This window comes from Oreochromis niloticus, linkage group LG17 (genome assembly GCF_001858045.2).
Source record: "Oreochromis niloticus isolate F11D_XX linkage group LG17, O_niloticus_UMD_NMBU, whole genome shotgun sequence".
NCBI lineage: Eukaryota > Metazoa > Chordata > Actinopteri > Cichliformes > Cichlidae > Oreochromis > Oreochromis niloticus.
The window spans coordinates 4792714-4805997 of NC_031981.2; the positions used below are offsets into that span (position 1 = coordinate 4792714).

Consider the following 13284-nt stretch of genomic DNA (forward strand, 5'->3'; position numbering starts at 1 on the left):
TGAAGGACATATGATATAAAAACCCAGTAGGTGTCATTTGACGTTATGTGGTAGGCAGGTTTAGGACCCAAAGGATGGAGTGCAGGGGATTCATGAGTACGACACAAAATGAGCATTTATTGCTTGCTGGTCTCTAATAACAAATTCCAAAGTGGTTTTTTATTTGTTTTGGGGTTTTTTTTCTCAAATTCCGAAGTAATCCAATAGGAAAGAGACTCAGGGAGGAAACACATCCCAGGAAACACTGAGGCACACACAGTACCATAGAATAAGGCACGACACAACAACGAAAAGAAGAAAACTGAGGACTTAAACACCCACATGAGATAAGGACAGATGGAGACACCTGGGGGACAGAATCCAACTAGCGAACCGAGGATAGCAAAACTCAACAAACACACATGGGACAAGAGACTATCAAAATAAGAAAGGAAACAAACACAGAGACAGAGACCCAGACAGCCATAGGGACAGACTGGAGAAACAGACAGGGACCACTGAAGGGAACAATAAACATAGCTGGAATGGGAAACCACGGGAAATGACTAAACAGGTGACAGATCCACATATAAGATCTTAACAAGCAAACAGAAATGGAGGCTTGAAAGGTAGACACTGAGATGGGACAGGACACATACAGATGCAGAGGATGACGACTGAATATCACATAACCGAGAAGAACCAGAAAATAAAAAGATTACTAAGGTACAACATGAAGTAACAAAACCTGGAATCACAAGCAGATCATTACTTAGACAAAGAGAATACAAGGGAAACATGATCATTATAACGAGGAACGACACAAAACCCAATAAACCAGAGTTGAACCCAGAGCAGAGAAACTAAGGTCTAAAACCAGAATCACTAGATGACCACAAAACTGACACAAAGGGAACAGAGACCAGTGTTGGTCAAGTTACTTGAAAATAGTAATTAGTTACCAGTTACGTAGTAAAGCAGTAGACCTTTCAGCCCAATTCTAATTTTTGCCAGTATGCATCATATAAAATTGAATCAAATGAAAACAGTCTCTTTTTAAAATTGTTTTATTAGTTTTAAAATTTTAATTTTATGCGCATTGCATCAAGCAAAAATGTAATCATGTGCAACAGTCTTTGACTTGAAGAAATTCTTTAACATTTAAATCTGTTTTCTGCATATTCCAGCGTATAAAATAAAATGTTTTGTGTTTACACTCTTTCAAAAAGATGCAAGTAAAACACAGCAAAAAACACACCTTAAATCTATTTTCACCTGTTTAGCAGGAGTGGGGCGGGTGGAGGTTTGCCCACTGCCTCAGCGGTCATGTCAGTGGGGGTAGCCGGGGGTTTCTCTGTGAATTTCATATTCCTGTGGTAGTGTGCTAGGTCAGCGGTCCCCAACCCCTGCTACCGGGGCCGTTTGGTACCAGGCCGCGAGAGCTGTGAAATTTATGGTTTTCAGGGTTTTTATCGTTTTTATCATTAACTCGGTTTCCCTGGGTCTTTTCCCATGTGTTATGAGTGAATCTTCTGTTTTTTGGTACCAGTACTGGTTTGATTTTGTTGTATTTATCCACGACACCTTAAAGGCCGGTCCGTGAAAATATTGTCGGACATAAACCGGCCCGTGGCGCAAAAAGATTGGGGACCGCTGTGCTCGCTGCTCGCTCAGATTTGAAGTTAAACTTTTCGCTGTAAAAATAAGTTTTCTTCCCACGCAGAGTGTAGAGCAGACGCTAATGTTTCTGTCACATTTTACAGAATCAAACTCAAAGTAATGTCAGTACTTCCAAACTTTAAACACCACATGGTCGTCCTCTCTCCCGCTCTCCATATTATCCATTATTGATCCACACACGTCTGTTGCTGCCACAGACGTCGCACACTCGTATGTCATTGTCATGAGACACTCTCACAAACAAAATCACGGTTTGGTAACGCAGTAACGCAGCCTGGTTACGGGAAAGTACCAGTAATCTCATGACTTTTTTTTGCAATAGTAATACCTTACTCGTTACTTGAAAAAAGTAATTGGATTACGCATTGCTGCCCATCTCTGCCAGGGACAAAATCCAGAGATGGAACTAGACCTGAAACAGGAACACAAGGGAGGCAGGAATACATAAAGGACTCACAACATAAAACGCAGAACAGAACTAAATGAGAAACAAAACTTTAGAATATCAGTTTATAGAAAAACCAGGAAATACATAAAGTAACGCAAAAACTTAAAACACTGGGACTAAAACCCAGGGAACCTAACAATATGTGCATTTCTCTAAATGTCAAACTCTTTTATAATATGGCAAAGATATTATAGATCATGTCAGGCTTATTTGGACTTAAAAGTTTGATTCGATTTACTTAAATTTTAATTTTCTTTTTATTAAACAGGAGTTACATGTTGAAGCCAGTAAATCCCTCAATAGCTTTTCCTGACCTTTAACTCCATAAATTAATGAGACTGTTAGTCTTATTGTTGGTTAAAATTAGCATGAGACTACCCCTGATTTCATAAATATCATGACTTTATTACTAACACCATTTTCATTTGAAGCACCGATCCTGTTGCTTCCTGAATATTTTTGAATAATCAACAAGGCAGTTTTATCACTTTGTACTTTTTTTCTTCCCCTTTGCTCTTTTCTTTCCAGAACTCTCTATTTCTGTCTTGCTCACACACTTGCTCATGTTCTTTTTGACACTTTTGTTCCCACAAAGAAGATCTCGGTGTTCATTGTAAGTGGGAAGAGGGTCACAGAGAAGCCCCGATGAACTATGGAAGAGCCAAGTAGTCTACAATTTTAAATACAAGTGAGCCAAGACATGCACACACACACACTCAGAGGCTGATAGCTGTGAATACAAGCCTGATTGTGAGCATTTGTAAGAAAGGACAAAAGAAAGTGTATCTGCCTTTGGTGTCACATGGATTTGATGTCAGTGTGCCTTTTGTTAAGCAGAATTATAGTTATGAGCTTTCTTTTCAATGAAAGTGCGTGCGCGACTGTGTTTCTTTGCGTGTCGGGGCATGACCAAGAATAGGCAGATCCTGATGTTTTTATAATGACAACTGATGTCTCATTCAGATAGTCCACCTTCGTCGGGAATATAATGAAAGTGACGTGCACGTGCATGCGTGTGCGTTACACCGTACAGCCCAGAAGTGGCCCAGTCTTAATTAGCTGTCTCTTGCCAGACACTGATTGCATATCCGTGTGTCTTGATTAGAGGATTCACAGCGTTTCCTCACACATAGACGCACTCACACAAATGCAGGAAGACGCAGAAGAAGAGATGCTCCTGAAGAGCTTTTCAGCTTAGGTGTTTTTGATAAACTAAAAAAGAGGAACGCGGTTTGGAGCACGTTAGAGGCTGAGCTCAGAGATGTGTATTCATTTAAACACAGACTGTTTTGTGTTGCTATACTTGATTTCAGGAAACACGAGCATCAGTATACGCTGTCGTTTCACCCATATTGTGCTAATTTGTCATTTTCATACATATCGTACTGGAGGAGTTTGAGCTTCCAACTCTATATCACATCTGTCACACGTGTGTCTGTGCATGTATGCGTTTGTATGTAAGGCACAACTGTGGGATACATTATTCATCTATTGTAACTATGCAATCCTTTCGATTGCCACCCGCGCATTATTTTATTTCTGTCAGAATAATGATCGCGGCTTTCTGAGAAATAGTGGAGCGAGAGCAGGCATTTAGGAAAATAACGAGCACGGGAATCCAATTCAATGTCCCGCCGGAGGAGACCTAGCTCGGAAGAGTTGTCATAGCGACACCGATCCTGGGCACTTATCATAGAGGGTGTCTGTGTGAGTGTCTCATGCGTATTGTTGCCGTGAGACGACACGATGGAGAGTAAGAGGGTAACAACAAGTAAAATGGGCTGCATGGACAGTGATCGAGAGTTTTACAACTTTGTGTTGTGTTTTCCTTCTTCTATTACACCATCGTTCCACCTCGTGTGAGCTCAGTTACGCTGAATCCCAAAACCAATAATATGAAACTGGTAGGCGATGAAGTGTTTGTATGTTGTTCCTCATCTGGAAAAATTATGAATACACACAAACTTTCACCGCTATGTAAGAATCACCTTGTGTTTGTTCAACCGCTGTTAAGGTATCTTTACATTCAGAAGCTACAGGTGTGAAAAGAAAATTCAACCACCTGTTTTGTGATTAGCCTGGCGATCATATAGAGTCAGTTATTACTTTTAGGGAGCAATCACTTTTTCACACAGACCTTTGTAGGTTTGCATGTTTTCCCCCTTGATAATAAATGTCTTGATGATGTAGAAACTGCATTTGGGGTTTGCTTGTCTAATATTTGTTTGATGATCTGAAACATTTAAGTGTTACAAACGTGAAAAAAATAGGAAATCAGGAAGCGGGCAAACACTTTTTCACACCACTAGTGGGTATTCAGATCTCAGTAAATTCAAAATATCACTTACGTACATTAAATCAAATAATCATGTAAATAACTGCTCAGGCCGAGTGTTTTATTACATTTATATACTGTATACCTGTATTATTATTATAAACTTTTGGCAGCCCTGTAGTTGAGCAAAACGTATTTACAACAACGTATGCATGAACCTAACGTACACGTAACGTTGCGACTGGTTTTAAAATCTGCGACTACACATAAAATGAATCCCGAGCACTATATGTATATATGCTGATAATCAGGGACACTTGCATTATATATAGTAAGTTTCATCCAGATTGGTGATCTTGTCTAGGAGGAGTTACATTACTATAATCATCGTAGTAAGATGTACTTATTTACAGTTAATGTGTAGTGCTAGTTTAACACTTTATAGATACAGGCATGTTTTAAAGTTACATCTGTAACTATGCTGTGAATATTTGTATATCAAATCCTGCTTTTCCTCTTTGCAAAGTAGTAAGGTGTCATTATGAAATAGCCTAAAATAATGGGACTTGTGTACTGAAGCTGAATCATTATTTAAAGCCAGTAAATGATTTAACAGAGGTGTTGATGAAGGTTGATGATGCTCTGTTTTGTAGTTGACTGGAACCCACACAGCTCAACATTTTTAATTAGCTTAGCTCTTCTTTTATGTCCAATTTGCCAACAACCCTCTGCTCTGCTTTTATTCTTCATGCTGCCACCGTCAAACCGTAGCACAAAGAGCAGGAAATCTATGTAAATGAAGTAATTATTTTGGATATCTGGGACTTGAGAGCGGTTAAATGTTATTCTGAAACTACTGAAAATGAGATTAAGGGGTGCAACGTCAAGTGGAAATATGGAAATGCAGTTTTGTTGGCTGTGTTGTTCATTAGGTGCGAGTAAGCTATAAGTCATTGAAAACCTTCTCAGGTCTGTGAGTGGGAACACTGTGGGTCTTTCCGTGGCTTCTGATTTGCTGAAATCAGAGTGTCTCAAGTCCTCTTTGGGTATCATTAGTGCTATTTGTTCATGTGTGCTTGAGCAGACATGCATAATTGCAGTCAGCGATTCAGATATCAGTCATTTACAAGAGGATGTTAACAATCCAAAGACACTACTTTGTACATGTTCCGCATCATCGCTCATGCGGAAACAAAACAGTAAAGCGTGTGAATCATACTTAAAATTCATCAGGTCACTTCTGCTGGAGGCTTTACTGGGATTTTAAGCAGACTGTTGTTTTAGATCAGTATTGCTTTATTGATTTTTTCCCCCTGTTGCTCTAATCCTTCCTGATCACTTCATCTCTATGCTAATGTCATCTGTAAAGATGTTTTTCCCAGCTTTTCCTTATTGGAATTCTTGTGTTTGGACTACATACAAGCCTATTTAGATTGTGTTTAGTGTTTCATCATACGGCTGCTGGGCTACAGTTTAGCATTTTTAAACTCCTCCTAAGAATCACTGCTGGTGTCCAAGCAGCCGAAGAGACTGTAGTGGCAAACATTATTAAATTTGTTGCATTTGGATGAATCAGGGCTTCATTTTTATCATTCTGTCTGCCTCATCCTCGTCGTTACAGTCCTCTCAATCTTGTGTAGACCCACTTCTATGTGCTGCCTGGATAAAAAGAAGAAAAACTACATATTAATTTTACATTTCTTTTTCTTTTTTACATTTTATGGTCTCTAAAACAACTATATGGTGTTCCATTGGATCTCAGGTTGCAGGATCTGATAAATCCATTTCTAAAACTTTTTACTCTTGGCCCGTTATGCACAAGACCAGAGTGAAATAGAGAAGGACTATTTGAATTACATTCACACAGAGGTCCTAGACCCCCGTTCTGAGCTGACTTAATGACTGTGAGAGTCTTTCCCAGAGAGGTGAGTGTCTCATAGCGGAGCTCATCACATTCCTCTTTGTCAGAAATGTAGGTTCTTTCAAAATCTGTGTCAAATTATGTCATCCTGCGCTTTCTCACATGCACACAGAACGTGCTTTTACTACACCAGCGAGGGAGAACAGAAGATTTCTCTGCTGCAATCCTTATGATTAAGAATTTATCCATAGTATTATTATTAGTTTTTCCGTGAAGCCCTCAAACCTACTGAGAGTTTTAGCATCTTACAGACCATAATTTTCCTCTCATCTCAGTCATTTCCAGGTGCAGCAAAGCTTTCAAACGCTGATAATCTAACACTACATTTCCAGGCTCGTCAAACAGCTAACACTCAAAGTTATCGACAAGCTGCCTGACATAATAAGCAGTCAAGAGCAAGTAACCGCAAATCCATGAGGAGCTGGGTGGGTGTCCACAGAGCTAGAAGGAGAGTAAATGATTGACTTGCATTTGCCAGGATCAGAAAGAAAACTCCACATAAATGGCAGTTGTGCTCTGTTTGCTAATGCATCGGTTACGTTGGCTTGATTAGGTGGTAATATGTTGTTTATGTTGCATGTGTCGCCTTTTCTCAGCCCACATTTTGTTACATATTTAAATAAATGTAGGTGTAGTTCAACTTTTTCAGTGCCAAAATCTAGAACACTGAAAGTTTTTGGTCGTGCTTGGGTGTGTGCGTGTGTGTGTGTGTGTGTGTGCGTGTGTGTGTGTGTGCGTGTGTGTGTGTGCGTGCGCGTGTGCGTGTGTGTGTGCGTGCGTGCGTGCGTGCGTGCGTGTGTGTGTGCGTGTGTGTGTGTGTGTGTGTGTGTGTGCGTGTGTGCGTGTGTGTGTGTGTGTGCGTGCGTGCAGTGGGACTGTTTAAAGAGCATATTTGTTTGGGAGGAGGAGGTACAGTAAAAAGTGACTTCACCTTGAAAACCTTGATGTTTATGCAGAGAAAGCGCTTACACGTAAAACACCCACACCGACATGCATCACCTATTCTCACCTTCCAGTCTTCGCTACAGCTTCTGCGCCCTTCCCAGGAGCAGACGCTGATTCACGTGTGGACTCGCACACAAACAGCACATAAACACAAACACCTTTTTGCTAACAGTATATCTTGGAAATGAGGTAATAAAACATGCACGTGATGTTTTTCTCCCAGCTTTGCTTATAAATCTAAAATTCCTTATTTTCTGGAATACATCATAGGAGTATCAGCAAATTTGAGAGGTGACAATCACGGATATTAAACAGCTTTGTCTGCTTAATCAAATTTAATCACTCGCTTCCAGGATTTGCTACTTTATTATGCTGGAGGGCCTTTATGTGTCCGAATGATCCCATGAGCTATGTTGTCAGTGGAATTTGCCCCTTGTATAGTGAACCAGTGCAAAATGGTCCCGAGTGATTGCAACAGCAAAGACTACTATGATGGCATGTTACCCTGTCTAGGATAGGGATACCAGGGCACGGCTCTGGACCCCATCCTGGGGGGAGGGTGCAAAGCAGACCTAGGACACGCTAAGGGTTCGACTACTTATGTCACGACCCAGACCCAGATAGGTAGTAGAAGATGGATAGACAGATGGCAATATTGGTAACAATGTAAAACATAGATGGAAAACTTGTAGCAACAATACGTAGTGTGTATTTAACTGCAAGAAAAACATCTCAACACTGGCTGGGTTCATTTTCAGAAAAGAAGCTTTCCTTCTGTCTCCTGTGGTTGACAGTGAGCAAACAAACAAACCTGACACATTTTCACACACAGAAATACGACTGACCGTGTGTCTGTGCAGGACGGGAGTGGTTTCAGACGAATTTTCAGTCACACATGGAAGTCCCCTTCCTGCTGTGAGAAGGTCACAGTCCCGCCTGAACCCTTATGCGGGATGTCTAGAAACCAGTGCAACTGTTATCAAACAAGCTAAATGTTTTCACTGACTGACCTTCGACTGTGTAGACTGCTCTGATGGCAGCTCCTGTAAGGAAACGTGAGCCGTCTTCCTGTATTTTTCAACTTGTCATTTGACCCTGAAGTGTAGGTGGAAGAATACATGTGGACAAAATATTGTGGTGATGCCAAATACGCTGTTGGTGATAGTAATCTCATGTTTTGCTGTATTGTATCATAAACAGAGGCATTCCAGGGAAGAAATGCGGGACCATTATTGTGAAAGCTGAGGAGCTGAACAACTGCAGGGTGAGAAAGTGACTTCTCTGTTTGCTAAATGCTGCATGTGTCCGTTTTCTCTGCATGTTTCACTTTGTACAAGTGGTTAACACACTGTGGAAAATTAAAGTTACCAATCCAACTTTTTCCTTTTTCCGTATAATACTAATACTTGACTTTTGCTATCTGCCGAGATTGAATAATTTATCCTGGCACAGTCTGATATCCCCGTGTCGGTGTTGTTCCTGAGTCATTAATGTTGGTCCAGGTTCGACACCGTAAGTGACCAGTCACCTTGCTGTGCTCTCGTGGTTTAGCAGCATGGAAACAGTAAAACCAAACCCCTGTAACCCCTCCCCTCCTTTTTTATTCCACATCAGCAGGTTTTTTCCATGCCACAAAACTATAACATCACAACAATGTGAAAGGAAGCATTCCTTCAAAAGTCTGACCCTGTGCTCTTTGTTTCCTTCATAGTATGCTAGCTCTCCTGCTAGCAGAGTAAGCTAAATGGATTATGACGGTTATTCGATTCAGCCTTATGAGTCATGATTGGATGGATTTCAGGTCTTTGAATGAAAAATGGCGTACCTCATTTTAGTGTTGGCAAGAAGCTGAATTGGCTCGAGCTCCCTTTGAACCTTTGAATATCTGTTTCATGCAGTTTCCGAGCCCACAAAATAGAGAACCGAGGTTAGCAGATTCAAAAAAACACAACTGTAAACAATAAGTAATACAGTTTTTGTCATGTAAGATCTTTTTCTTTTTCTTTACAATTACTTTGTGCCTTCATAGTCATATTGAGAGGAAACCCGTATTATAAGTGATGCCACAATCAGAAATTCAGCCTCCACCCTGACTTAATATATTCCTTTCACTCTCTGCTCATTAGGAATCAGTGATGATGCAGTTCTGTGGAAACAAGTTGGACAAAAAGGATTTCTTTGGCAAATCCGACCCCTTCCTGGTCTTCTACAGGAGCAACGAGGACGGCACGTGAGTTCCCCTCTCTTCATTGCTTCGCGCCCCCTTTGCTCCCTCTCCCCTTCCGGGTCTGGTTTAATCCTTCCCTGCATCCAAAGGAAATTGCTTTCATTGATTTGCCTCAGATCAAAAGCCATCCTGCCCGTTTAAGCATTTATGTGAGTGACATGTGGAGACGCTAACATGAGCAACGTGCACACAGATGTATGTGAGTGCATCTGGAAGCAATAGGTATTGAACTGATCCAGGGATAAGGATTGTGTGTGTGTGTGTGTGTGTATGTGTGTATGTGTGTGCGTGCACATCCGTGTTTTCAATCCAGAGCGCCCCATGAACACTCCTCTCCATCCTGCAGTGTGTTACAAGTCAGATAAAGCCTTCTGCTCTCAGGGTGGGAGATACCAAGTCCACTTTCTAGCTGAGGGACTAATGAAATTAGCTTTTTTTCCCTCTATGTGTGTGTTGGAGTATCAGGAAAGTACTGTAGCGTTCACACTCTTCGACTCAAAGTGGCAGGAAGTTAGCTGGATGTCTCTTTAATTGAATATTCTTGTTTTTATTCCTGCTTATGTTTATTTCTTAAATCCATCTTTTCCTTTCTATTGCTGCTGTGTCTGTGCTCTGCCTTGCCCTGGTGGCTTGGTGAGTTTCAGTGTTTTGCCAATAAGGAGAAAGTTGCTGATGAGGAGCTAGAGATGCTCGAAAGCACAATAAGAATGATTAAAATGATGTTATATTGTTTTGTTTTTGTTTGTTTTTTGGGGTTTCTGAGCAACAAACTTGGAAACTCCAACAGTCATCCCTGTGCTACATTTCACTAAGATGTACAAAATACATGTGACGTCCAGTTAGTGCAAAATCTTGGAGATAGAGATGCCCCATCTGACAGGGTAAATTGGGACAGTCAGTTACAATGGGGCTGATCTATACATCTCAGTTTTGTGCTCTTCTGCATTTATTATGCCACACTTTTGCAGCAGCGCCCCAGCTGCTAGGGGGAGAGCTACCGTAGCGTGGAGGAAGCTAACAACAGTGCGGAGCTACTCGGTGCCTGCAACGCCAGCAGCTTTTCTTAGTGTTTCTACAAACGAACTGCAAACCTCCTCCTTCTCCATTTTCCTGCCTCTCACTTGCTCTCAAATTAACAGATCATCCACTCGATTAATGTTATCCTCACTTCACCTGTGTCTTGTCAGCTCCACTTCACATGTGAGATGTGTGCAGGTGAGCTCAAAGTGAGCCTGAGAGCAAAAAAAGGAAAAAGTATCATGACCGTAAATGACAGCGCTATCTCGTAACCTGTAATGACTCTCCTGCTGAGCTGAAATGACACCAGTGTAAATAAATTAGCAGAATAATGGAAATCAATCTTCTTGTTATCCATTTTCTTTATCTTGGTACTTCCGTCATATATGTAGTAAGGAATAGAGCTTATTGGTCTAACAGTGATAGCAGCAGTAAACCAAAGCCAGGAAATAGTATCGTAACTACTCGGACAAACACCATTAAGCTGTTTTGGCTTTACAGGTGTTGCACTTTCCTCACTGCCTCTCCTCCTTGTTGTCTCTGCAGGTTTACCATCTGCCATAAGACGGAGGTGGTGAAGAATACACTGAACCCCGTTTGGCAGGCTTTTAAAATCCCCGTTCGTGCTCTTTGCAACGGTGACTATGACAGGTATGTCTCTTTTTTTAGACAGCAGCTATTATGGCAGGTTAAGTACAATGCAGCGACCAAGACGGCCATCTGAATCATCCAGGGGAGTTCTTTTCAGTATGAAAGACACTGAAAAATGCCATTTTCAGTAATACGTGCACCTCTGATGATTTCAGTGTCTAATGGCCTCTTCAGGCTGCGTAGCGCTAAAACATTACACGGGTGTCTGTGCCTTACTGTCTCTCCCATCTGTTTATATTAGAACAATATTATCTATAGGGGTTAATTAGCGTCCATTATTGTGTCACTTTTTTATTAGGGTTCGTTTTAAATCACAGAAGCTGCCCATCATAGAGCGTTTTCATTATGATTAATTTGTGAGGTCTCTTATTGTAAGCCATGTTTTGGAAATAATCCTGAAGTTGATGTAACTAAATGTGACAGTGAAAATATATTTACTGTATTTTGTAAGGAAATTAGCATTTGTTAGATTGAGTACAGTGTGAATGAATAATGCATGAAACTGTTTGCAGCTGCCAAGCTTAAATATTACATTTGTCAGTTTCAGCAGGAGGGAAAAGTTGATGAGTGTGGATGCATGATTTAGTTTTCCTCTGGAAAAGTGTTTGACTGTCATGTTTTATAGTAAGATTACTTCATCAAAGTCGGTACATGTTTATACATTTGAAAGCAGCGTTGCGCTTTGACTTCTAAATGAAGCCAGTGACTGATGTGTCATCCAAACGATGCTTTCAGAAATATGCTTCATAGTCGCTTTGGAAGAAAGAACATATTATATTCTGGTGGTCGGGTTTATATTTAGTTTACTAGGGTCAATGCACAAGAAACAGACTGCTAGAAATGTTCTTGTCATACCAGGATTAAGTGAAGCAAAGATCCAGAGAGCAGCATTTCTGCATTGTCTGCCCCCAGCATTTATTTTGTACAATTCAGTCCCCACACACACTCACACACACTATATGTTACAAAATATCTGATCTTATTGTTTTTTCCATTGATTTAGAAACTGATGTTTGTTTTTTCTTTGGATTTCTTTGCAAAAAAACTGGCGATGAAACAGTTTAACGAGTTAAGCACCCACACCCCCAGTACCGGGGGCAAAAGGGATGAGATCGCATTCAATCGGTTATAACACAAGGTCAGAAGTATAAGTCTCGACATGTGTAGCATCCACAGAAACATCTGAATCTCAGCTAAAATCTCATATAAACCATTTCTACAACCACCAGACAAAGCCAAGACACCAAACAGTTACGCGATTTTCTGGAGTTAAATGTGAACCAAAGCATATTTTTAAAGGTGCTATATGCTAGAAAATACTGACATAGTAACATCTGCAGTAATATTTACACCTCTGATGAAATCTCGCAAGTATTAGCTTTATTTTGATACCAAGATTGTATACACAGAGTTCGTAACTGCAGAGAAATACTCCATTTATTCTGGGCATTTCATTTTCGAGCAGGAAGCTCAGAAAACCCCGGGGGCCTAACAGGTTAAAGATGAGCTTATTTGAACAAATGGCAAGAATACGTATTCGACCGGAGGCAAAAATGAGTACGAGTCCACTCCTTAAGATATCTACATATTTTGGTGAGATGTTTGTTAAAATTTCAGGCAAGCAATGACATTGCTCATGTTGATGTAATCTGTTTGAATCAAAGCAACTCTGCAGGGAAGGGACGGCTTTAAGCATCTAATGTAATGTCTTGTTCCTGTCACACAGGGCTAGAGAACTGCGTGCAACTATCTGGCAACCAGTGGTCACTAGAGGAAAATGTGTATTTCCTGATCAGTCTGTGAATAATTGCTGGCAGCCGCTAAAGCCACAGGATGCAGGCTTAGAGAAATGTCAGTGATCTGCTGGTAAACACGGATTTTAGGGAAAAGTGTGCATTGCTGGAGGTTGCTGTCAGTGGCTAGTGTGAAACTGGTCACAAAGTGGTTTACAGTGATGCACCGAAAACTTTCAGGGGATTACTTTGATTGCATTTGGAGTCACCAAGTGAATCTGTGAAAAGTGCAATGAAAGCCTTAAAACTGTAGTAGTAAGGCAAAGTTTTTGCATGAAGGTAAAATGTCTCCTTTTCTGCTTTGCTTCAGATTTTGTAACTATCGCTTTGCTGACGGTGTCTTCTATA

General features: G+C 40.7%; 1 protein-coding gene across 3 annotated transcripts in view; it reads left to right on the forward strand.

The window, feature by feature from the left end:
• The window catches only part of LOC100705414 (copine-8), a 102389-nt gene that overhangs the window by 48864 nt on the left and 40241 nt on the right, over positions 1 to 13284 (forward strand). For all 3 annotated transcript variants that reach the window (XM_019347177.2, XM_003445078.5, XM_005451767.3), the window contains exons 7-9: positions 8449 to 8512; positions 9375 to 9478; positions 11039 to 11143. In XM_019347177.2, the coding sequence (XP_019202722.1) occupies positions 8449 to 8512; positions 9375 to 9478; positions 11039 to 11143 (273 nt within the window). The remainder of the gene's footprint in view (positions 1 to 8448; positions 8513 to 9374; positions 9479 to 11038; positions 11144 to 13284) is intronic.